We start from the raw sequence: 21,032 nt of genomic DNA on the forward strand, positions 1-21,032 counted from the left end.
TCCTTTATTAAACACTCAGACACACTTGAAGCTGTAACTTTCTTTTAGCTTAGTCTAAATGCTATGCAAGAACTGAAGACAAGAAGGAGTTCACTGACCCTGGGCTCTAAGCACTTAAGATGATATGTGACCCTGGACCACAAAACCAGTCATAAGTCGCCAAAGTTTTATGCCAAAAATCATTAGGATATTAAGTAAATATCATGAACCATGAAGATATTTTGTAAGTTTCCTGCCTTAAATATATCAACATTTTATTTATGTGAGTGAATGCAGCACAACCGCGAACATAAATTGACAACTTTAAAGGTGATTTTCTCAATATTTAGATTTTTTTGCCCCCTTAGATTCCCGATTTTCAAACAGTTGTATCCTAACAAACCATACATCAATGGAAAGCTTATTTATTCAGCTTTCATGTGATGTATACATTTGAAAATTGACCCATAAGACGGATTTTGTGGTCTAGGGTTTCATATTGTTTGGAATCACAAGACGCCATTAGACTCAGTCTTTTTTGGTCTTAAAAGGAATATTCAATACAAATTAATATCAATCAGCAACTTTTGTGGCATAATGCTGATTACCACAAAAAAATATTTGGACTAATCCTTAATTTTCTTTAAAAAGGCAAATCAAGGTTAACATTAGTTAATTTGTTAGCTAATATGAACGAATAATTAGTAATATATTTTGAAAGCATTTATGAAACTTTTTTTATGTTAGTTGGTAACAATAAATGTGTTTGTTGTTTGTTCCTGTTCCAGGGGCCTCATTTATAAAACATTTGCATATGATTATTCATCCACGTGATAACATGTTGAACGGTAGGATACAAGATATTAGGAAAATATGAAAATATGTGCCGTCACATTACATTAATACAAATCATTTAGTAGCCTATCCTTGCCTTGTTTTTGAATAAATAAATCAAATAGTGTAAAATACATTTCAGAGAAAGTTTTTCTCAATCTTTTCCACTGACCAAATAGTATTTTCATTTATTTATATTTTTAATGGAAACAATTATCTCTGTAGTTAAAACATTAAAACATAGCATGCCAGAGGAAAAATGTTCAAAAGCATTGCATCCACAACAAATATTTATATTTATTGAATATAAAAAATGTTTGAACTTCTCTGTAAATTTCATGTTAAGTGTTTAACTCCATTAACGAGAATGGCATATTTAATATAAATGTTTATATCAGAAGTAAAACATAGTTTCAATCATTATTTTATTTAAACTGTTATTGTGAACATGCAATGAAGATTTGCGGTTTTACTTCATCTGCCGTTAGATAGGATATGCATCAGTTTCACTAAACGGTCCAACGTGCTCGCTGGCACGGACATTTAAGAAGGGATTGATATTTGCTTCAAGTGATAGGCTTGGTGAGTGAAATTATATTTGTATTATCTTTCTGTATATGTCTAATTTTCTTTCGATTTTCTGTCTAAAAGTGACCAAAAAGACATTTAACTCCAGCTCACCATCGGTGTCGCCAAACTGCTCTGTCTCCAAAACGTTCATACGCATGGGTCAGAGTTTGCGTGCAGGTGCGTACGCCTCTTTCAGAGCCTGTTTTGTGCATATGCAACGGTTATAAATGAGGCCCCTGGTCACAATGCATTAACTAATGTTAACAAACACAACTTTGGATTTTTAAAATGTATTAGTAAATGTTAAAATGACCATTGACTAAGATTAATTGAGATTAATTCTGTAGAAGTATTGTTAATTGTTAGTTTGTGTTAACTAATGTTAGCTTATGTTAACATACTTTGAAAGGGACTTTGGTTCCCTTTCGAGGGAACTCCATGCTGTGTCTGATTTATGATGCTATGGGGAAGGTGTGTAACTATTCCAGTTCTAATTAACTCAACTTCACCTCATGTGACGGTGTACCACGAAAGCTAAACTTACCCGGAACAAAGCAGCGTTAGCTTCTGTGTCTTCAGCAATCGCTCTATGTAACCTTGTCTGTCTTATTTGGTGTTTGTTTGTCCCGTAAGGCCTCAAAAACATTAGTTATAATGGGAAATGTGATGTTTACAATCTTTGTGTTAGCTGCTTGGGTGCGGCAACTTTCAGTCAGCTCTCGAGGGGGGTCACTATGCTCATTGTGATCGGTTGCCATTGTGACTGAGCATCGGCCCCAGTTCGTTGTGGCAGTGGGAGGCTCGCTCCCTCTGAGAAGGGTTCTAAAGGGAATGTGTTAGGTTGTTCCCTGCCGGTCATCCACTTCAGGGTATCAAGCTTATTTTTGTCTCAATGGGTCCTGCAAGCTATAGAAAACGGGTACAGAATTCAGTTTAGTTCTCGTCTTCCGCAATACAACAGGGTTCTATTTACAGTAGCAGGCCCAGAGCAGGCTCAGGTGCTGGAACAGGATTGGGTTACACTTTATTGTCTCCCTGTCACAGTGTAATTATACATTTAAGTACTGAGTAATAGTAATAACTACATATTGCATGTAATTATGCCTAATTTATAGTTATTACCATAGTAAATACAAGCAACATGTGTAACAAGGACACATTAAAATAAAAATGTTACCCAGGATTGTTCAGTCTCTCTTGGTGAAGAAGGCAGTAGAGCACATTCCTCCTCCTGAGAGGGGCTCCGCGTTTTACAGCCAGTACTTCATAGTTCCGAATAAGGATAAGGCGTTGCGTCCCATTTTAGATCTGCATCAATTGAACCACACTCTGAGTCTGAGGACGTACAGATTTAAGATGCTTACGATTTAGCTCATCGTAACTCAAATCAGGTCTGAGGACTGGTTTATCCCGATGGATCTAAAGGACACATACTTCTATATATCCATCCTTCCCCAACACAGACATTTTTATCAAATTCCGTCTTCCAGAAAGGGGGCAGGGAGCAGCAGGTCATTTGCATTTAAAGGTACACACATGAAAATAGAGTGTTTTTGTTTTTGCTCACACCCAAATAGGGGCAAATTGGACATGCTATAATAAATTATCTGGGTTTTTTTTAGCTGAAACTTCTCAGACACATTCTAGGGACATCACGACTTGTATGAAGTCTAGTAAAAAGGGGCATAATAGGTCCCATTTAAAGTGGAGAGTATTCACTTTATGGTGCAGAGAACACCAGTTGGACCCAGTTAACTGCCCAGTGACTTCAGTGTTGAAGTTCCTTCTGGAACGTTTTTCAGTCGGTCTATCCCATTCCACTCTTAAGGTTTACATGGTGGCCTTAGCTGCCTTCCACGCACCATTAGGCGAAGGGCTTTTGGGGAGACACCACTTTTCCTTTATGGCACTTTGAGGTTAAGGCCTGCTGTTCATGCAAAAGGTTAAGCCTGGGACTTGGTCATGGTTCTTTGTGTGAATATGGACTCTAAATCAGGGTCTTAAGTGCTTTCATCCTAAGTTGTACTTTGATTGACTCACACTAGGACATGTATTTGTCGATTTTAAAACAAAACGTCTCAGGCAGTGTGCGAATTACCCATCAATATTCGGGGGGGTCCCCATCTCCTGATTGTTGCGCAATACCGATCAAAATTTTCTCTCTATGCAGTAGGCCTATAACATTACAATATTTCATGGATGCATGCAAGCCAAGACAATCAGTATATAGCCTACATGACAACACACACGCACAAACGTAACAATTTTTGATAATCCGATATGCTATAGTATTCGTAAAGCATCACTGACGTAGGAGGTTGCATTGGCTAAAGTTGTTTGGATCCATGTTGTTTTATAACAAGAAGAGGCAAAGTTGTGCATTACAATGCAGACATGTGCAACAAAATGTAATTGTGTAACAAAATAATAGTTTTGATTTAAACAAATGTAATTTTACTCTGTTTATTAATGTTTTTACTTCACATTTGTGCAGTTTTTGGAGGATTAATGAAATATTTTAAATTTATATAAATAAATTAAAAAACATTTTTTATACAAAAACAGCTTTTTTTATGTAAAATTCACTTTAGAAAAGACCCACATTTCTAAATTTAATTTATGGGGATAACATGGACAATTTTTTGCTTTGAATTATTATTTTATTTTTTTTCAATAATGTTACATTATGATTACAATCAACCCAGAAAAAAGATGTTACAAAGAGAAAAGTTTAGTTTTTAGAGTTTATAATTTATCATTATTCATTTATTCTTTTTTTCATATAATTGTACAAATGTCTGTAACAGAAACAAACTGTAACAGAACAGATATGAACAGTTATATAATATTACATATTGAAAACACTCAAAGGTTAAGTTAATAGACCAAAGATGCCTTGGCTCGAATACTTTTGGTTTTTGTCCTGGTTTCCAGAACTTTCTATTCATCATCATTTTAAAGGGGTCATGACATGGTTTTTTTTATTTTATTATTATGTTCCCTTAGGTGCAATTATAGTATTACTATAGTTTTTTTTACAAAAAACTTTTAAAATGTAGTGATTTATGACCTTTTCCCACCCTGTTTCTCATCCTCTGATTCAAACAGTCTGTTTTGGGGGTGTTTTCCCTTTAAGAGTTCAGTGTTAACGCCCACTGTTATGATTGGCTAACGTCAGTGCCTATGCATCAATTATTAACGCCCCCAGCCAGAACGTTTGCGGATTCGGCGCAACTGTTTAATAGCGGGTGATGCATGCAAAGCGATGGCTCTTGCAATGATAAAACCTTATTATGTTTCATAACACCACAACAACGAAGACTGGATCAGCCCGTGTCCACATGGAAAGTGAAACTATTTTGAATTAATAAAAAAAAAATAACCCGAGACACTTGAAAACGGATTATTGTTGCATAATTATCCTATAGCTTCATTTGCTAACAGTTTAACATTATTTAACTAATTCCAATGAAATGATAGGGTGTACCACGGACAAAAATGCATGCACAGACAGGCCATCTTTGAAGATGCAGCATTGATAAAGGCAACATTTTTAATTTTCTATCACATGTAGGCCTACTAGAAAGGCGACATATTTTCAAGATTCTCTTATACAAATGTGTTTATATTAGCCATGGTAAAAAGTAAGTTTGCGTCGTCGTTATTGAGCACAGAATAGTCGGCACGGACTTATCTTTGAGCAACAGTTTTCTGGCAAAGCCAAGCATCATATTGGGATTTTTTCCTCAAAACAGTCATCCTTAAATGTATAGAACACTGCCGTGACTGGGACGTCCGCAAAAAATAAAGTGCATCCATTTTTCCCTGACGACTGGATCTTTCAGCGTATTTAAAAGGTAGTTTAAAGTTTTAAATACATTACTTACAGTTTGCGTCGTCGATGTTGAGCCCAGAATAGTCGGCACGGACTTATCTTTGAGCAACAGTTTTCTGGCAAAGCTCAAAACAGTCATCCTTAAAATGTATAGAACAAACGCTTAAACTAACACAGCCGTGACTGAGACGTCCGCAAAAAATAAAGTGCATCCATTTTTCCCTGACGACTGGATCTTTCGCAGCGTATTCAAAGATGTTGTTTGTCCACAGCCAGGAACAGCACATCTGCGGCATCATACTTTCCCTGTACACAGACCCACTCGCTGTGCGTCGACTGAACACTTGTGAGGCGCGCGGCGCGCGGGCGCGACAATGATACGAAATGAGCGTAGTTGTCTTGCGCTTAAAGCGTAGTTGTCTTGTGCTGGAGGCGGTCATATGCAAACGCTGGTACGTCACTTCGTACCGTGACGTCACTTCTTACCATGAATCCAGAACGAGCTGTATTTAGAGCTTGATTAAATAAATGATTCGTTTATAATGGGGAGGACGTCTTAAGCTATGAAACTTGCAGGACGTTTTAATGGTACAAAGACCTCTTATATACCAAAAGATCAAGGCAAATTTGGTTTCTCATGTCATGACCCCTTTAAATTTTTTTTTTCAACATTAATAATATTCAGAAATGTTTATCGAGCAGCAAATCACATCAGCATATTATTCCCTCAGGTAGATTCCTTTTTTTTTTTTTTTTTTTTTGCGTGGCTGGATGGATGTTGGACTCATGAACAATAATCACGTTGTTTGAATTCGCCAAAACTGATTTGCCAAAATAAAAACTGGACAGTGATTGTAAAGGGATTTGCCGTTATAGTGTGAGTCCGGATCGAATATGCGACCAGACAGCAGAGGATTCTGTTTTGTCACAAAATAATGATTTTGATTTGTCACAAAAGAATGATTAATTCTCAGTTTAGAGTTTGTTATTCGTATGGTCTGATGCGCGTGAGTAGGCTGTGATTGTATGATGGCGGTGTTATGATAATTCTCACGTGTCGTGTTGCTGCTGTATCAGTCTGTGGTTAGATCATTGCAGTCAATAAACGGGACGAATATATTAATCCTAATATACGGGAAGTCCCGGCTAATACGTGACAGCTAGCAACACAACTTTTGGCAGAACTAGCCGCTAAAGTTACCTCAGCACCTGCTTTGTCTTTGAAGCACTCGGCTTCAATTAATCGATGTGCTTCTGGGGAGTCACTGGGTGGGAGAGGATCCTCTGTTTTGGTAGCGAGTGGGCCTTCATCTCTGAGTGCCACCTTTTTGGATGTGAAGTTTGTGAACCCAAAGTGGGTGAGTGAGTGATACACTCTGGTTAAGCTTTCGCTTGCTAGCCAACGTTTTCTCAACGTAGCTTCTTCTATTTGGCGCATACTGTATGGCTAATTTGCATACGTGCACAGGACTGGCTTGCTCCGCTTGGCAAAAAATAGAACATATTTTTGATTGTGAATAAATGTTTTGAATTCTGAATACTGGACATGGTGAGCTTAAAACATTTTAGTGACCATAGTGACAATAAAATGTTTTATTTTCCGGCCCCCCCGGACCCCACCGTATTTCGGGGGCGGGGGAGAAAACTAAAATTATCGGGACAGCAGCATCTCTCCAAATTTTAATCTTAACTGTTCTATTTCATCAGAAACCATCTGAAAACCGGGCTTTAAGTGTAAAATACTGAACTTGTCCTTTAATGTGTTACGTTAACATGCCGGACACCTATTCAGCCTGTTGTTCGGTGTGCTATTGTGTAGTTGAATAACTTGCCTTTCCAAATTAAATATCTGTTCTTGGTCTTGGATTTTGTGAAATAAATACTGTATAAATACAATATTGTCTAAATAAATGCGACTTATAGTCCAGTGCGACTAATACATGTTTTTCTCCTCTTCATGATGCATTATTTCACTGATGCGACTTATACTACGGAGCGACTTATAGTCCGGAATATATGGTAGATGTTACATCACCTTGCCATACTCCCTGCATGCCTGTGAGCTACTTACTTCAGCCATTCTTAATCTAATGTTGTTTTGTTCCAGGTATCCTATATAGCTTCAGCGGTATACGCTGTCACACATCACAGGGTTACAGGTCTTGCGCCAGTCAGAACTGGAATAGTTGCACATGTGCTTTAGGCGCAGTCACGCGAAGGCATTCCCCATAGCAACATCAATCAGTCGCAGCATTGAGTTCCCTCGAAAGGGAACCATTGTTACAGTCATAACCTGAGAAGTTTTGTATTAAAATTTACCTTTTTTAAATTGAAACTTAAGTAGTACAGAACACACTCAGTACATGTAGAATTTTGTCCATCCCTCTTTGATTTCCCAGAGTCACTATCTATTTTACTAGTGTACAAGTAACCTTCATTCCCTTGATATAAACATCAGCAACAGTGGCAATACTTCAAACTAAAACATACATTACCAAATGTCACAGGTAATGAACCCCCCACCCTGAATTCATTCATCCAAGATGCACACAAAATGGCAATATCACTTATTTAACAGTTATTATACATTATACTGTATACTCAACATTTTTAATAGACAATTGGAGCACTTGTGTAGCACTTTTGTTAATAAAGCGGACATGCTTATAGGGCCATATAGATAATCTCAAACAGGTAAAACATCAGCTATTAATCAACGTTGCCGATATATCAGCCCAGTGTTTTATTATCACTGACACACTATTATTTATATGTTTGTGTTACTATTATATTTATTTTGAATTATGTTTGATTTTTATATTCTATGTTTTAATTTTTATTTTAGTTAAAACTAAAAATATATATATTTTAATTTTTATTAGTTTTTTTTAATTGTCTATATAGTTTTTTTTTATTACATTTTTGTTTTATTTTATTTTATTTTATTTAGTGTCCGTTATTTTAATTCTTCAGCCTAAAGTAAATGAAAATGAAATTGTTTGCCTTGGCAACAAGCTGCAATAAAAGGTCTTTTAATTTTATTTTTTTCATTTAACGTTTATTTTATTTTATTTCAAGTAATGATTTTTAATAGTTTTAGTTAACTATAATAACCTTGTATCAGTCCATACAGGTATTTTCTTTGTTAACTTCATACTATGTTTAATGTTTGGAAATGTATTCTCCAAATGCGACTCTAAATCTGTTATTTGTGGGGGTGTACCAGGTTATTCAGCAGAAGAGTGAAGAATGTGATCACATTAAGTTTTTGATTGAGGAGAAGGACTCAGAGGAAGAGGCATTTTATGAAGACTTGGATGGTTTTGAGGAGAATGGGACTCAAGAGACACGGATTAGTCCATACACCTTCTGCAAGGCTTTTCCATTCCACTTGATGTTTGACAAGGATCTCATGCTTTCACAGTGTGGAAATGCCATCTTTAGAGTTCTGCCACAGGTTTGTCTGCTCAAAAAATATAGTTTATTTTATGAATATAAAAAAAGAGATTTAGAAAGTATATATAAAGTGTGATGGAGTAACATGTTAAGTTATGTGTGTGTCATCTTCCAGCTGCAGCCTGGCGTCTGTAACCTGTCCTCAGTGTTCTCTCTGGTGCGGCCACACATAGACTTTAGTTTCCATGGCATCCTGTCTCACATCAACACTGTCTTTGTGCTGCGGAGTAAGGTCTGTCTGCCTCAAAACACATTACATATAGTCTGATATAAAAACCACCAACAATCATTAACATAAATGTGTATTTGTGTATAAATTAATATTTTCTGACACAAGTGTGTTTATCAGTTCTATAGTACATGTCACACACTCATATACAATGCATGTTGTAAGAAATATGAAAATTTAGGTTTGTTAATGGTTTCATGTAGGAGGGCCTGCTGAACGTAGAGACTGCTGAGAGTGAAGATGAACTCACTGGAACAGAGATCAGCTGTCTCAGACTGAAGGGCCAGATGATTTCACTTCCTGAGACTGAGAACATTCTTTTCCTGTGCTCACCAAGGTAGATGGAAAAGACTAAATTATTACCAATTTAATATATATATATATATATATATATATATATATATATACTAAAGTATTACCAATTTAATATATATATACATATTTTCCTGGGGTGCACTTATGTTATTATGATTTTTACTTCAAGAATTGTCATAATTTAGAAATAAAAGGCATTTTCCTAGCCTGATTTTAGTATTGTGGTTGCAGTGATGAGCAAAGCCGATCGATCGCAGACATGTATGCAGCCAGCGATCTAGTCATTGCAACTCGATTTCTGCAACTAACGAATGCTTTCATCATAACCAACAGTGCAAACACAATGTAAATAAGAGATTTGTTGATTATTACGGGAGTTTTGTTTTGGCGCGAGTCCAGAACTCAGTCACTGATAAACACGCGCTGTTTGATTGACTGCTCCAGCGCGCGCTGTTTGATTGACAGCTACAGCTATTGGAAACAGAGCATTATTTGATCGCTTTCTATATATAATTCAATCAGTTTAAATAACAGATCATTTACACCCTACTAAGAGAAACAACATGAAGTTGACCGTTTAGTCACTGGTTTAATTTACTGACAGGATAAAGAACATCTGACTGTAGCTACATGAATCATTACATCAGAAATCACTGGTCACAGATGAGGCATTAGAATAAACAGGGTTACTTACATGTTGTGGCAATACAATACTGTAGAGTCCATATCATAAAAGCCTGCGGCGAGTTTGCGGACTGATTTAGAAGAAGAAGAAGAATGAGGCATTTATATTGCGCTTTCATATGTACTACTGTACACCCAAAGCGCTTTACAATCATATAAGGGGGTCTGCTGATGCAACGGCAGACACAGTACAACGGCGCCAATGCGCTCACCACACACCAGCTACAGGTGGAGAGAGGAGAGAGAGTGATAGAGCCAATTCAGTGGATGGGGATTATTAGGAGGCCATAATTGGTAAGGGCCGATGGGTGGAATTTGGCCAGGACACCGGGGTTACACCTCTACTCTTTACGAGAAGTGCCATGGGATTTACCAAAGAATCCAGTGAAATGTACAGAATACAAATAAATAATGCTCAACTGAGACATTCACATTGTTGAAAATAAATATCCACATTCCTAGCATTAGGATCCTTTGGAAGGTAATGTTATTTTTAGTCCAGTGAGTGACCCTGTGCTCTTCTCTCTTTCTCATCTCACTAACGCCAGTGGGCGGGGCCAAAGTTGATTTTCTTCTGGCAGTCTTTCACTACCTTATTATGTCATAAAGAGGCACATTCCAGGACGAGTCGTTCGCTGGTCCTGAAACAAAGAAATTCCCTTTCGAGGGGGAAAGCGTCAATGACACTTTGGGAACGCTCCAAGCCGTGAATGCGTCTGAAGCATCTATGTCAACTAGTCCAATGGAAAGAATGAACGTCACGGGCGGGTGACGTCATGACCAGGAAGAGATAAAAGTGCATCTTGTGCAACCGGCATTAGCTTCTGTTGCCTCAGCAAGCGATCTGTGTCATTCTGTCTATCATTTACTGTTGTCTGTCACGCTATATCTAAGAAACACTATAGCGAAACAATTGTACAAACTCTGTGCTTCTCCCTGCCCGCTTTATTTAACGGGTGGGGACACACACAAGTTTTGTGTGATGTGTTTGGGAGTGGAGCATGCGGTATCAGCCTTCGAGAGTTTGCTGCCTGTCACTTTTTGAGGAAAGTGGCCAGGCTCGCGCTCCTCAGGTGCAGGACCCGCTGCTGCCGAGGCAGCACAGAGAATGCATTCCAGGGGATCGCAAAAGGATCTCTCAAAAGGGGGTGGAGACAGGTCAGAGGGCCTCATCTCTTCCCTTACTTGGGGGATTCAGTGCTCTTTCTCAGGTGTCGGAAGCCCGCGCTGCAGCTTCTTCCACCCGGGAAGAGAGCCCAATGCTTTAGTGCTCTAGCTCCGAGGAGGTAGATGTACTAAGCGTTGAAAGTGACACAATCAGGGAGGAAGAGGATTCACCACCTCTTTCCCCAGCGTATGAGGAGCTGGTGGAGGTGATTACTCGAGCTGTAGATAAATTACATATTAAATGGCCAGCTGAGAAAAGGGGCATATAACATTAGATACTTCCTTGTATCTAATGTTTCACCTCCATCAAGTTCATGTATATTCAGAGATAAGGGGGTTGAAAGAGTATGGTTATGGGGCGATGCCCCGGGCAGAACAGACGCTTGCGAGCTATCTGTCCCCCGGTCCCTGAAGGCCTCGGCTTTGCCCACTAAGCCATTAAAAACTACATCACATCTAGTGGGCAAAGCATATACGGCAGCAGGTCAAGCCGGAGCCTGCCTTCACACGATGGCTGTGCTTCAAGCATATCAGGCTGACCTGCTGGGGGATTTGGACAGAAATGAGGGAGTGGGGCCCGATGAGGTTCGACAACTTTGTCGGGCCACAGATTTATCTCTCAGGGCTACTAAGGTGACCGCAAGAGCAATTGGGCACGTCTGGCTCAATCTGGCAGAGATTAAAGATAAAGATAGATCTTTCCTGCTAGACGCGCCTATTGATCCTTCAAGCGTCGAGCGGTTCCAGGAGGCTAAGAAACAATCAGAGGCGTTTAAAAAATGTCTCCCTCACCGTGTCCAACCCCCTGGGGCTTGCCTTGCGTGAGCAGCCCCAGTCGTATAGCTCCTTATACCGAGCACAACAAAAAGAGAGTGTTTCGCTTGTGTCCCTCCACAGGAATACTGGAAGAAGACCCAACACTCTCAGCGGAACCTTTCGAAGCAGAAGCCAGATCTGAGGACCGTTCTTCAGGTTTAGAAGGCTCAAAAGAAAAGGTCCTGAAGCCACCGGTGTCAGACCAGTGAGGGCAGCCCTGACCGGGGTGGAGCGGTGTATATGGTGCCCGTTCCACCTCGGTGCCCTCAGTGGGCCGTTCTGCCAACCCCGCCACCCTTGGTGCCTCGGGGAAAGAGCTAAAGCTAGGCCAGTCACGCACAGTGAAACAGTTCGAGAGACTGTTAGGCCTCATGGTAGCAGCATCCAATGTGATACCCTTTGGCCTGCTGTACATGAGACCTTTGCAGTGGTGGCTCAGGACCAGAGGGATCTCACCGAGGGGAAACCCACTTCGTACGATCAAGATCACGCGGCGGTGTCTCCACGCCTTGGTTATATGGAGGAAACATTGGTTCCTGTCCCAGGGTCCGGTGTTGGGAGCTCTTTGCCATTGAGTTGCGATCTTGACAGATGCTTCCCTCACCGGCTGGGGAGTGGTAATGGAAGGCCGCTCAGCACAGGGTCTGTGAAGGAGTCATCATCTCTCCTGGCACATAAATTGCCTGGAGATGATGGTCGTCTTCAATGCGTTGAGACATTTCCTCCCAGACCATGAGGGGCCATCATGTGCTTGTCCGGACAGACAACACATCGGTAGTCTCTTATGTAAATCGTCTGGGGGGCCTGCGTTCGCGTCCGCTTTGCAAACTGGCGCACCAGATCCTCCTGTGGTCCCTGGGGAAGATACTCTCCCTGAGGGCAGTGTATATTCCAGGGGGCCAGAATATAGGAGCAGACACCCTGTCGAGGCAGGGGCTGAGGCCAGGGGACTGGAGACTCCACCCCGAGGCAGTGGAGCAAATATGGGAGTTTTACGACCAAACAGAAGTGGACCTGTTCGCGTCTCAGCACACGACGCACTGTCCACTTTGGTTCTTCCTCACTCACCCAGTCCCCCTGATGCTGGATGCTATGGTGCAGACGTGGCCGAGGCTACGTTTGTAGGCATTTCCCCCTGTTGCTCTGCTCCCAGGAGTTCTGGAGAGAGTCCGCCAGGACGGAATAAGCCCACTGCTAAGTAGTAGTACCACATTGGCCGAGTTGAATTTGGTTTGCGGACCTAATTCATCTCTTCGACAGCCCTCCTTTGGAGATCCCAATTAGGAGAGACCTTCTGTCTCAGGCAGGGGGTACAATATTTCACCCCAGGCCAGAGATTTGGAAACTGTGGGTTTGGCCTCTGAGGGGGCTTAACTCATAGAGAGTGGTCTCTCAAACAAGGTTGTTGAGACCATTCTAAGCTCCAGAGGTCCCGCTACGGGGAAATTATATGCACTGAAATGGAGAGTTTTCACTTCTTGGTGTCACCTTCAGCAGTGGGATCCGGTTATCTGTCCAGTTAGCACAGTACTGGAATTTCTACAAGATCGCTTTGCGTCATCATGTCCATCCACTCTGAAGGTTTACGTGGCGACCATTGCGGCTTTCCACGCCCCGTTGGGTAATCCATCATTGGGTCGAGACCACCTGATCACTCATTTCCTTCGTGGCACCTTGAGGCTGAGGCCTGCAACTCGCCCTAGGGTACCGTCCTGGGACCTTTCTATAGTTTTAGAACACCTGTCTGGGGCTCCGTTTGAGCCTTTAGATTCGGTCTCAGAGAAGTTTCTTACATTTCTACCAGAAAGACTCGGGAGAGTAAATACGGTGACAATTATCCATTTATTAACAACCCAGCAAGCAATAAATTTCTTTGGCGTAGGCCGCCCCGTCCGTAGCTCGCAATCTGAGGGTCCGGACTCTGCTTATCCTGCCTGAAGATCAAGGCAGGGGCGCAGCCGACCCCCTGTGAGGTATGGAAGGGACCATCCTGGTGGTGGTGGGGAGGATGGAGGGGAGGATTCGACTTGGAGGTGGAGGGGAGGATTCGACTTGGAGGTGGTGAGGAGGATGGTGGTGAATTGGAGCGTCAGCATCTGCGAACTCAGACATGAGTAAGTGACCAATCTTTTATACCACACGTATTGGAATGTGATTGGACAGATAAAGGTACAGCGACGTAACAATTAAGTCTTCCCGGCAGAACTTATGCTAAAGCATCCATTTAAGACCATCTTTCTGCTAGCTATTTCGCCCCTCAAAAGAGTCAGAGACCTTCACACCCTCTCGGTTTCCCCCACTTGCCTTGAGTTTGCACCGGGGATGGTCAAGGCATTCTTATACCCAAAACGTGGATATGGCCCTAAGGTGCCGGCCATTATTCCGAGGCCTATTGTGCTGCAGGCTTTCTGTCCTCCTCCGTTCACTTCATCGGACCAGGAAAATCTGAACCTCTTGAACACTTATGTTCATCGGTCTTCTCCGTGGAGAAAATCCGAGCAATTATTCGTCTGCTTTGGATCACCCAAGAAAGGTCTTCCAGCCTCTAAGCAGACAATTGGCAAGTGGATAGTTGAGGCTATCTCCCTTGCTTATGAGTCCTCTGGCCAGCCATGCCATTTGGTGGTCAGAGCTCATTCCACTAGGAGTATGTCGGCCTCTAAAGCCTTATTATCTGGGGTTTCTCTCCAAGACCAGGGCTCCAGACTAACTTTTTTCACTAGGAGCACAGTGGCCCCCAACTGAAAATTTTAGGGGCACAACCAGAAAATTTAGGAGCACACACCGTAAACATACTAACCAAATATTAAAATTTCTACTGATTTCCAGTGTATTACTAATACATTATTTTATAGTAGATACAGAAATTACAATGCCTTTGTGCTCTGATTTAACGTTACAGCGTTGTCTTTGTCTTCTAAAAGCAACCGGCAGTTGCGTTGCTTTTTTATTTATTAACATGTCACCGCATACTCTATGCTTGAGGCTAAGATTTTGTTTAACTAGCGTATTGTGTTTAAACTGTGAAGTGCCTGCACTGTCGGCAAACTTTGTGTTCCCCGCAGTTATGGGGTAGCGACTGCAGCATTCGCAGTTCATGGAATTCGTCTCCTTACAGTACTACCTCAACCAGCTGAATTCTCGCAGCCAGTCTTCCCGAAAATGGTGGGTTCGGCCTTTTTCGCCACTAAAACCTCTCAGTCTGAATCATCATCTGACTGTGGCACTGTACTAGGGCTGCAACGTTTCAAATAGCTCACGGTTCAGTTTGTATCACGGTTTTAGGTTCACGGTTTCGGTATGAGCTATGTTCAGGGGGAAAAAAGACTACTGTCAAAAAATATATAAAAAAATAAGAACAAATAATCTAACCACAAGCAAAAGCACAAATAAATACAATAGAGCAAAGATACTAATAAAATAAACTATGCTTTTCAGGTAAGGTCCAACATTAGTTTTCAGGTACAGAAATTGAATAAAATAATCAAATGTAAAATAACATTGCATATTTGACTATAAATTAAAGATTAATCCTTATTAAAGTTATAAAAGCTATTCAATTCAGAGCTGATTCAGTAGGCCTACACCGATACTGTGAGTGTCTTAAGTTCACTTAAGGTTCACTTAACTTCACCATATAAGTTCACTTAAGGCATAACATATATTATGTCTGCTAGGATACTCATCAAGACGGACATGTTGACATACTTTTTGTGTGAATTTGTCCATTTAAGTGCAAGACTTGAAAGATAACTCAGTATTTGCGCGCTTGTGTGTGTGCGCGCACACAAGTCTCGCGTCTTGCTTTTCAATGTTTACATTGGCCAAACATAAATGAGTTTAGTTTAAACACCGATGGTAACATTTGCAGTTCAGGTCTCGCCTGCGCTCGTGCGCTATCAACTCCCGGGTGATGACGGCGTAAATGACAGGTCATGTTCGAGCATTTGGCACTCGCATTGAACAGTTTTAACAAAGAGTAATCGTTTTGTTCACGTTTTTTTGATTATCGCTGTTGTAATGTATTATTTGGGAAGTCAGCAAGTGAATTTAACTGGCACACTAGCCACATGTCGGAAGAACGAGTCAATAGTTCGCTTGCTCGTTGCTCAGACGCACATAGCAGGTTGTGATATTTGTCTCCGTCTCCTTCCCACAGACGTTTAAACATGCGCTTGATTATCTCTGGAACCCTCCCCCTCCACACATTAGCCACTTACAGTGGCCATTCCCTATTCTTCTCCCACTCATTGGCCTGCCACACATTCCGGATTCATTGATAACCCCCTTCCACGTTTAACGTGTAAAAAAAGGGACAAATTTACTGGTCGCACATGTGCGACTGGATGTAAAATTCAGTCGCACACTCTCAAATTTTGGTCGCAGTCTGGAGCCCTGAAGACGTTTGTGATGCAGCGGGCTGGTCCTCACCGCCCACATTTGTCAGGTTTTATAGCCTGTACCTGGATGCTGCCCCTGGGTCTCCAGGTGCTTAGTGCTTAGTATATTAGTTTGACAACAGACGGACACTCAGGCATTTTGCAAGTCTGGCGATTTGGGTATTCTCGTTCCCAAAGCGTCATCGATGCATCGCGAGTTCCCTCGAAACGAAACATCTCAGGTTACGACTGTCACCATAGTTCCCTGAGAAGGGAACGAGACAATGCGTCACCCTGCCATACTTCCTGCATCCCTGTGATCAACTTGCTTCGGCAATTTCGAAGCTAATGTCGGTTGCACCGGATTCGCTTTTATCTCTTCCTGGTCATGACGTCACCCGCCCGTCACGGCGGTTCATTCTTTCCATTAGACTAGTTGACATAGATGCTTCAGACGCATTCACACTGGGAGCGTTCCCAAAGTGCCATCGACGCATCGCCTCGTTCCCTTTTCAGGGAACTATGGTTACAGTCGTAACCTGAGACGTTTTCAGTTCTGAAACTTTCAAGATATTCTTATATGATGTCCTCTTATATGTCAAAACCTCAAGTAAAATGTGATTTCTCAGTTCATGACCCCTTTAATGCTGCTGAATAAACAGTAGCCAATAAGGTAAGGTAGCAGTCCTGAACTAGATTTTGTTAATACAATAAAGTGAGTAAGTTGGTATGAGCCACAGTCATTTAAAATTATACAAAATAACACAAAGTGAAAATAAAGTGGCATTTTGGGGTTACGGAAACTACACTTACCATGTTAAATACACAATGCTAAAAAGATATGTAATTTATTGGTACTTTTTGGAAATTTCACGACCTTGCTCATAGTTTCTTTTCTGCTTTGTTTATAATGAAGTGAAGTACAGTCCATTGCCTCCTAAATAAAAACACAAATGGTCAGCAATGTACAGCAGAAGTTGGGCCAGTATCTAAAAATGTTTACATTGCAGTTATTTTGTAGGCTACTTTTAAGCCAAATCCTACCAGAAGTGATTTTTTTCTCCATATCATTCACTATGTGTGCTAGTACCTTATTCCACAGTCTGAGAAGAGCTGAGTCCACTTACAGTTGAATAGGTCACTTGGTTCAGACACTCTTTCACTGACAAGCACGACTACTAGAATAATCTGTGTCTATCCCATTGGTTTAGATTGAATCGTCTGCTGTTTTTTTTTAGAAACTACAATAATCCCCATGGCATGCACACTGAGGCTTTGATAACTTATAATGAGACATGCAGTTGGAATACTTTCTGATGGGACTGTTATATTGGGTTATACAGTGTTTGAGTTATATTGTATACTTTTTTGAAGACTTCTGAAGACTTGACTTGACTTCTTGATAATTTATGGGCTTAATCCAGTGTTTTGTTATTTGCGTATATGTCAGTGTAATGAATCTGGATGACCTTACAAGGAGAGGTCTGTACCTGAGTGACATTCCTCTTCATGACGCCACCCGTGACCTTGTGTTACTGGGGGAGCAGTTTCGTGAGGAGTACAAGTTGACCCAGGAGCTGGAGATCCTGACTGATCGTCTGCAGCACACTCTCCGAGCCCTGGAGGATGAGAAGAAGAAGACAGACAGGTCAGTCTTTGACAGATTTTAATATTTAAGTACAGTAGTGACCAAAAATGATGTCCAGGGGATAACGTCTTAGTGTTACGTATCAAACCCAGGTTCCCTGGGAAGGGAATGAGATCTTGCGTCAGTTGCTGATACTATGGGGATGCGTCCCACAGAACCTGGTGTCTGAAGCATGGGTTAATTCACGGCAGTCTTATTGGCCAACGGCAGTCTGATGATGTCACATGGACCACCCAAGACTAGAAAAGAGTCCCTGCATTTCACATCATCAGATTTTAATTCTCTGAAGGAAGCAGGCATGCCCGAAGCATGGTAACGTGACTCAGTATCTCATTCCCTTCTCAGGGAACCGGGGTAACATATGTAAACTAAAGATGTTCCCTTTCGAGGGAACTCAACACTGCGTCAGTTGCAGATGATATGGGGACGTTAATACCCACTACGCCATGCTGACCAATGTCTCTTTGTCCACTGTGAAAGTCACCAAGAACAGTCTTGTCAGGCTTAAGAAATTAAGGACTCGATGGGCCTCGACCCAGAATATCCTTGATGTGTCAGCAAACAATTAGGACACATCCTTTGACACCACAGCCTTGCTCCCTAGAAGGCTCAGTGTTATAGATGCTAGGAAAAATAATTAAAATATTCCATACACAACCATTGAAACTAGGATTCCTGCATTAGACTAGTCCGAGCCACGGCTACAGGACAGCCCCCAAGAACAGAGCTAACAGAGGCGACTATAGTCCAAAGCACTACATCTGGCAGCCGAACCAGACCATAGATGAAATACAGAGTTGCTCACAAGAATTATATATATAACCCTACCAGACCTAAACACAAGTCTAAGAGAGCAGGGTACTGAAGGGAGCATGCAAAGGAAGAATTCCAAGAATATACAGACTAATGAGCTGGAGAGGCAACAGAGAATGGGTCACTAACCACGATACAAACCATTCTGCAAAGACGTTTGAGTAACCTGGGGATGGGGATCAACCCTTTCACAAGGAGCATAATTCTGCTTTGGGGGCGGCATAGTGAGTCGCCATCTCCACACTTCATAAGCACCTACAAAGTTCCTATGTTGGCATGGTTGTTATTATCACTGCAAGTTTACCAAGGAAGCGTGTAAAGATAAATGCTTTTACATCCACACTCTTACCTCAACAATGCAAACTACCAACTCTGCCGACTCACCCATTCCTGCAGGAAAGCAGGAAACATGCTGCATGGATGCTTCTACATCTATACTATCTCCTTTTACTTTGGAGGGGGCTACATATGATAAGTGGGTGGTGTGTATCGACATACTCCACTACATTCTATCAATCTGGCCATTCCTTGCAAACTTCCAGGAAGCATGCCAGCATAGTGACTATGTTTAAATGAACATGATCACATGATGGAAGTGCTATAAATACACCAGAATAATCCATCAAATCACCTCTTTCTCACAGCCACCTTCTGCTTAACACCAGATAAAAGCTAAGGAGTTGCATCATCTAAGCGTGTGTTCGCTTTAATCTTCAAGCATAAAAAGTGGAGAGGGTGACGAAGCTGTATAAAAGTATATCTGTCTCTTAACTCCTCCATAGGAAAACTCCAACATGTCCATGAAGGCAGACCCCGACGTCAGTGTAAGCTGGAGGGGGAGGAGCCTAGAGTAAGAGATAAATATGTTTCCTCCATCTCTACCAGATAATAATCTTTCAGCCCTCACGGACCCCCAGAGAGGGATATATCTCTTGAAAGCTTCAGCAGATCTGGCACCTGAACCGTGACGTGCAGACACTCTCATCCCTCAAGAAAAGAGTAAAGCCAGAACAGAGCTCCCTCACAGTGCATTTAGCTCCCTTAAGAGCCGAACGCACTCACTCTACTCCCATTGGCAAGGTGGGAGCCTTCAAAGATGATTAAAAGCAAGAAGAGAGAAAGCTCACAAGCAACATTCTTAATCCGGGGCATCCTCACGTATCGCTGCTCACACAGCCCTTCCACACGTGAGCAGTTCTACTGCATGGGAGACACTATGCAAGCCGAAAACAGGTTCCTGCATTACCTCCACACCTCAATGTGGAGATCTTGAAGGAATAAAAGGATCACAGACTTATATGTGGTGCAGTGGAGGAGATGGATTATTGAAAACATCCACCTCAACTCTCTCTGCACATCTAATTCCTCAGAACTAGATGCGCTAAATAATATGCTCTCGGACAGGTTGGAAGTGGTCGCAGAGCAGGCTTCCTGAGGCAACATGAGAGCAATAGGTTTTTATAAATCTCCATTTTGGATTGGAAGAATTTGTAAAGCAAGCTTTCAAATCCAAAAATGGGACTCGGGAGCAATGAAGCTATCACTAGAATACTTACGTCAGACTCCTCTCCACACTCTGCCTACAATCCCCACTATCGATCTTGTCTTGCTGCCTTTGCTCATATGGCAGCCTTTCCCTTCTGTTGGCCTTCGTAACAGACGAAGAGCTGATCTAAGGTCTTGGGGGACCCAAACCGTGAGGTGCAGATGCTCGACTCACATCCCTCAAGAGAGAGTCAAGCAGAGGCAGAGCTACTAGCAAATGCTTCACAATGCACTCAGCTCCCTCGAGATCCGAATATGCTCTGTGCAAACTCTCATCCCTCGAGAGAGAATCAAGCATGAACAGAGCTTCCTTTATTACATTTCTGTACCTGAAAACGTCTCGGTTACTGATGTAACCCTCGTTCCCTGGAGGAGGGAACGGGAGACGTAAAAAGCCGAGATTGTGGCGGCCGTTACTGCGATGGTCATCAACTGTGGTGCTGGGACGTTGCGTCTCCCGTTCCCTCCTTCAAGGAACGAGGGTTACACACAATTATTTGTTATAGTTAACAAATAATATTTAAAACTCACTCTGGGATCTGTGGTCCCATCCCCCCAACAAGGGCAAGAAGGGTCTTTGGTTACCATGACATATGGAATGTCACTGGAGTGACTCCAGCTTAAGTAGGGGGAGGCAACACCAGACACAGGCTCACCGCATGGAGTTGATCGTGGCAGAATACACATATGGAACCCAGCCTAGCACAAGTTACACAAGCATACGAGCACTAGGCCTGGCGTCGGACACTCCGCAAAGTCTGA

At 41.8% G+C, this 21,032-nt stretch overlaps 1 protein-coding gene across 2 annotated transcripts in view; it reads left to right on the forward strand.

Moving 5' to 3' along the window:
* Positions 1–21,032, forward strand: part of gucy1b1 (guanylate cyclase 1 soluble subunit beta 1) — a 48,382-nt gene that overhangs the window by 4,052 nt on the left and 23,298 nt on the right. The window contains exons 6-9 of one of the 2 annotated variants that reach the window (XM_079615431.1): positions 8,445–8,675; positions 8,790–8,906; positions 9,107–9,240; positions 17,715–17,912. In XM_079615431.1, coding sequence (XP_079471557.1) covers positions 8,445–8,675; positions 8,790–8,906; positions 9,107–9,240; positions 17,715–17,912 — 680 coding nt within the window. The remainder of the gene's footprint in view (positions 1–8,444; positions 8,676–8,789; positions 8,907–9,106; positions 9,241–17,714; positions 17,913–21,032) is intronic. The other variant, XM_079615432.1, reaches the window with a different exon arrangement.

This window comes from Phoxinus phoxinus (assembly GCF_949152265.1).
Source record: "Phoxinus phoxinus genome assembly, chromosome: 6".
Lineage (NCBI taxonomy): Eukaryota > Metazoa > Chordata > Actinopteri > Cypriniformes > Leuciscidae > Phoxinus > Phoxinus phoxinus.